The sequence below is a fragment of the Schistocerca serialis genome, chromosome 5 (genome assembly GCF_023864345.2).
Source record: "Schistocerca serialis cubense isolate TAMUIC-IGC-003099 chromosome 5, iqSchSeri2.2, whole genome shotgun sequence".
NCBI lineage: Eukaryota > Metazoa > Arthropoda > Insecta > Orthoptera > Acrididae > Schistocerca > Schistocerca serialis.
In genome coordinates this window covers 354,317,406-354,323,405 of record NC_064642.1, presented here as the reverse complement: position 1 = coordinate 354,323,405, position 6,000 = coordinate 354,317,406, and the positions used below count along the sequence as shown (strand labels likewise).

General features: G+C 45.7%; 1 protein-coding gene across 1 annotated transcript in view; it reads right to left on the bottom strand.

Moving 5' to 3' along the window:
* Window positions 1-768: 768 nt before the first annotated feature.
* Window positions 769-6,000, bottom strand: part of LOC126481937 (facilitated trehalose transporter Tret1-like) — a 65,165-nt gene continuing 59,933 nt past the window's right edge. The window contains exon 4 of the mRNA XM_050105897.1: window positions 769-1,110. Within this exon, the coding sequence (XP_049961854.1) occupies window positions 769-1,110 (342 nt within the window). The remainder of the gene's footprint in view (window positions 1,111-6,000) is intronic.

Here is a 6,000-nt window from a genome sequence, read left to right as displayed (position 1 = left end):
CAAAATGGCTAAATACAGATTTTCTAACATCTGAATGTGAAAAGGCTTAAGTTTAATACAAAACATATACATACCTATATTTTTTTTTTAACACGTTAAGTATATTTGAGACCTGTTCGTCTAGCGCAAGGTGCAGCGAATTAGCTTGTGTGACAGAGACATGAACTAGAACCAGGCAGAATCCGCGTGATGCATTGAAGGCCGTAGGCTGGTACAATGACCAACCCGGGTGTTGCTTCTAGGCGGTTTCCCATGATCATCCCAAAATCCGCCTCAGAGGACAAAATACAGGAACTTCTAAAGTAGGATAATACACAGAATAAAGTTCACACAATTCGCAATCAGATGGCGCACGCGACTTCCCTCTCTTAGGTCGCCTTCGACGACTGTGACGACAGGCCACAAAGTTAAATAATAAAATAAAATACAATTTTTCAAATTCTGAAAAACGGGAACATCGGATTATACGGGATAAACGCTAGGAAAACTAGGAAGAAGTAGACGAACAGATTTTAATTCAGTTCACAGTCAATTCAGATCTTGTGGGTAGATGTATACGCTATAAAATAAGTTTCCTGTTATTAGCATTCAAGACGCCATATGTAATTGATTAATTATCTCTGCTCATTCGTAACAGCACTAATCGCGTTGAGATGTATATCCTCTTCCCACAGAGGAGAAGTACGTCTAAGTTGCTTCGACAAAAGAATTAACATCGCATGTAGAGAGTAGACTCAGTATTGGTGGAAAGATTTAAACATTGGATTTTCAAGGATTTCGTCCTAGAACTGATGTCTTCCCATCCGTCTCTGTCCCTCCGGCTGCCTTTCCCCTCATCTCGGCACTTATGTCCTCGAGCGTTCGGCCCTTCGTTTCTGGAATCAAGAAGAACGTGAATATGAATTCTGCAAAGGCGCATGCTCCGAAGAACCAGAAAGGGACGAAGGTGCCGAGAGCCGACGAGACGATCTGGAAGAGCTTCATGATGGCGAAAGTGACAACTGCCGTCAACACCGCCACTGCTGAGTTGGCGAGACCTCGGATCGAGGTCGGCACGATCTCGTTCACCACTGTCCACGTGAGCGCGTGAGCGCCCATGTTGTAGGTCACCTGCGGAACACGACAACTGCTTAGTTCTCGAATTACTGCAAGGGGACCTGCTATCCGTTCGAGTCCCTAATGATAGATACCGCAAGGTTAACAGGAAGTAGTAGCATTTAACTTACTAATCAAGGAGGTATTTGCTAAAACAGATAATTGATTATATAGAATCAAAGTGACAGATATGAACATGACTGAACCATCAGTTTAATAAGGCATGGCTGTAATTACAGGATGTAACTAAATTCCCTTTGCTGACTTTGAGGACTTGTAGAGGGAACAAAGTTTAGCATAGAAACTCACATCCAGAAAGGTACTATTTTCCAGATATATAAAATATCACTAGACACACTGCTCCCTGTCTATTGCTGCTTGTGGTTTGGATCCAGTGTCAAGTAGGGTTCGATGTGACTATCATCGCCGTCAACACCGATACGGTACATCTATACCATGTTCCGGTGCAAACGATCACCAATCCCTGGTCCTCCGGGATTCACGGTATTCGTGACTCGTGCCAATAGGTTTTCCTCGGATGCCACAGGGGCCTCGTAAATCAAGGATTTCATCTGACTCCACAGGTAGCAGTGTAACCGGTTCGAGTCGGGAGAAGGTGCAGACCAAGCAGTCGGGCCACCACGACCTATCCACTGCTGGCACGATCGATGGCCCAGATGATCTTGGACAGTACGAGAAAAATGATGTGTTGCGCTATCGTGCTGGAACCACATGTTTTGATGTACATGCAATGGGACACCTCCCAATAGATAATGCAGTATGCCATCAATGAATTGCAAACGCACGGTATCCTTGAGATATGTCGGAAGAAGGTATAGCCCAGTCACACGTCCATCCAGGAACCCTGTCCACTTGTTCACGCCTTATAGTTCCTGAAACCCATGAGGGTGTTCATCAGGTGGGCTTCTCACACGTGGCCGTTGTGGAAATTGAGAGAATCTTCCCTAGTAAACTTGACTTCAGCCGTGAAAAGGATACCCCGTGATAAGTCGTGCTCGTCCACAGAATGGTGAAAGAATCACCAGCAGAAGTGACGTAAAATCGCGTGGTTACATTGTCTGTGCCTTTTGGGGGTGTATTTACTACTCATGCTTAACAGGTCAAACAGTTTGGTGATCCAAATTCAATCCACCTGCTACGTTTCTGGTACACGCCGTCCTCTTCCACTGCGTGGAATACAGTCTTTCAGGATAGGATGCGCAGCGTCGGCGTCGAGCACTACAGTCGGCTCTGATGGTGATGAGTTTACCCTCTCTAAGGCACACTTGTGCACCGTAGCAAAGAGGGACTGCGAAGGTATTTGGCTGTGTATAAAACGCTCCATGCACGGCTGACGAACAGGCCTACCCTTGCACGGAGCTTTGCCGTTCAGTAACATCATGTCGGTGTACGTGTAGTTCACTATGGTCAGTAGCAACACACTAAAAATGAAATGTAAGTACAACTTGCATTCTATACTGAAGTAAACGATTACTACCACAGAACAATACAGTATGATCAAATACCACAAGCACAACAGCAGGCATAAATCTTTCTGATCAAGAGCTCAACTGAATGACATTTAAAGAAACTTGTAGTGGGCATGGGACATTAGGTGATCGGTGAATGACGTACGTTATAACCTAGTCAGTAACACCGAAAATGCTGGAGAGTTGAACTTGTGTTGTGGTATTTTGCGTGTAGCGAGAAAACGGCACGAATCCGGACTTGTGTTGCTATGCCGAACTTAGTCGTCTTGGTCCTCACTACAAGCCCTCAACGTCTGTAAGGCAATTTAGTTATGCCCTGTGTACTAGCACGAAATATTAACAGAATAAAAGAAAAACGGCTAGAATCCGACATCGGGGACAGTCAGTTTGCGTGCCGGGAAATGTAGGAAAGTGCACGAAAATACTGACCCTATGATAGATTGAAGAAGGCAAAAATAGCATCTGTAAGTATAGTTAAAATTTTCGCAACGTTGGCTGGGCCACACTGTTTGAAATTATTATGGTAGCGGGTGTTAAATACAGCAAGCGAAAATTTATTTAGAACCAGTACAGAAACTGGACTGCAGGATCATGATCTTCGACTCCATAGTGGAAAGAGAATCTGCTGCCGTTGGATAAGCAGCTGCAGCAGCAAGTCGTATACACCTAGCTCACTCATTTGTTACATAGTTTAATTCTTAATTTCTTTGCGTGTTTTTCGTAGTTGCATTGTTTAATTCATAAATTTCGGGCGTATTATAGTATTTGAGAGTTGTAGCATCGCGTTTTAGTACCTGAATAGTGTAAATTCGCGTAGTCGTTTGTCTTCTGTTTTTGTTTTGAACGGCCAGTGTCGGTTGGTCACAGTCAGTGTGCTCCCTGCCGCCGTTGGATAAGCAGCTGCATACTCCTAGCTCACTCATTTGTTATATAGTTTAATTCTTAATTTCTTTGCGTGTTTTTGGTACTTGCATTGTTTAATTCATAAATTTCTGGCGTATTATAGTATTTGAGAGTTGTAGCATCGCGTTTTAGTACCTGAATAGTGTAAATTCGCGTAGTCGTTTGTCTTCTGTTTTTGTTTTGAACGGCCAGTGTCGGTTGGTCACAGTTAGTGTGCTCCCTGCCGCCGTTGGATAAGCAGCTGCATACTCCTAGCTCACTCATTTGTTATATAGTTTAATTCTTAATTTCTTTGCGTGTTTTTGGTAGTTGCATTGTTTAATTCATAAATTTCGGGTGTATTACAGTATTTGAGAGTTGTAGCATCGCGTTTTAGTACCTGAATAGTGTAAATTCGCGTAGTCGTTTGTCTTCTGTTTTTGTTTTGAACGTCCAGTGTCGGTTGGTCACAGTTAGTGTGCTCCCTGCCGCCGTTGGATAAGCAGCTGCAGCAGCAAGTCGTATACTCCTAGCTCACTCATTTGTTACATAGTTTAATTCTTAATTTCTTTGCGTGTTTTTGGTAGTTGCATTGTTTAATTCATAAATTTCGGTCGTATTATAGTATTTGAGAGTTGTAGCATCGCGTTTTAGTACCTGAATAGTGTAAATTCGCGTAGTCTCCTTCCGCCGTCGAGCAGTGTCAGCAGTGCGCAAGTAGCAGCATTACTGCATTTACTAGGCAATCTTGTATTTTAATAACCGTTTAAATTTTGTCGATTTGTTTGCGCTCTCTGTAGATTAGTTCAGACGTTCTTTGCAAAACAGTTTTTAGCATGGATAGGGACTGCAACTGCTGTGTTCGGATGCAGGCTGAGTTGGCATCCCTTCGCTCCCAGCTTCAGGCAGTGTTGGCTTCGGTCACACAGCTTGAGGCTGTTGCCAATGGGCATGACTGTGGGGGTCCGGATGGGGGTTTGTCGGGGACAGCCAGCTCGTCCCACGCATCCCCCGATCGGACTACGACTGTGGTTGCCCGGGATACTGCCCGCATTGAGGCTGATCCCTCACCTGTGGTAGAGTGGGAGGTCGTCTCAAGGTGTGGCAGGGGGCGAAAGACATTCCGGAGGGCTGAACGGAAGGCCTCTCCAGTTTGTCTGACGAACCGGTTTCAGGCTCTGTCTCAGGCTGATACTGATATTCGGCCTGACATGGCTGCTTGTCCTGTTCCAGAGGTTGCCCCTCAGTCTGCAATATCCGGGCAGTCGCAGAGGGTGGGCTTACTGGTAGTTGGGAGCTCCAACGTCAGGCGTGTAATGGGGCCCCTTAGGGAAATGGCAGCAAGAGAGGGGAAGAAAACCAATGTGCACTCCGTGTGCGTAACGGGGGGAGCCATTCCAGATGTGGAAAGGGTCCTTCCGGATGCCATGAAGGGTACAGGGTGCACCCATCTGCAGGTGGTCGCTCATGTCGGCACCAATGATGTGTGTCGCTATGGATCAGAGGAAATCCTCCCTGGCTTCCGGCGGCTATCTGATTTGGTGAAGACTGCCAGTCTCGCTAGCGGGATGAAAGCAGAGCTCACCATCTGCAGCATCGTCGACAGGACTGACTGCGGACATTTGGTACAGAGCCGAGTGGAGGGTCTGAATCAGAGGTTGAGACGGTTCTGCGACCGTGTGGGCTGCAGATTCCTCGACTTGCGCCATAGGGTGGTGGGGTTTCGGGTTCCGCTGGATAGGTCAGGAGTCCACTACACGCAACAAGCGGCTACACGGGTAGCAGGGGTTGTGTGGCGTGGGCTGGGCGGTTTTTTAGGTTAGATGGCCTTGGGCAAGTACAGAAAGGGCAACAGCCTCAACGAGTGCGGGGCAAAGTCAGGACATATGGGGACCAAGCAGCAATCGGTATTGTAATTGTAAACTGTCGAAGCTGCGTTGGTAAAGTACTGGAACTTCAAGTGCTGATAGAAAGCACCGAAGCCGAAATCGTTATAGGTACAGAAAGCTGGTTGAAGCCAGAGATAAATTCTGCCGAAATTTTTACAAAGGTACAGACGATGTTTAGAAAGGATAGATTGCATGCAACCGGTGGTGGAGTGTTCGTCGCTGTTAGTAGTAGTTTATCCTCTAGTGAAATGGAAGTGGATAGTTCCTGTGAATTATTATGGGTGGAGGTTACACTCAACAACCGAGATAGGTTAATAATTGGCTCCTTTTACCGACCTCCCGACTCAGCAGCATTAGTGGCATAACAACTGAGAGAAAACTTGGAATACATTTCACATAAATATTCTCAGCATGTTATAGTCTTAGGTGGAGATTTCAATTTACCAGATATAGACTGGGACACTCAGATGTTTAGGACGGGTGGTAGGGACAGAGCATCGAGTGACATTATACTGAGTGCACTATCCGAAAATTACCTCGAGCAATTAAACAGAGAACCGACTCGTGGAGATAACATCTTGGACCTACTGATAACAAACAGACCCGAACTTTTCGATTCTGTATGTACAGAACAGGGAATCAGT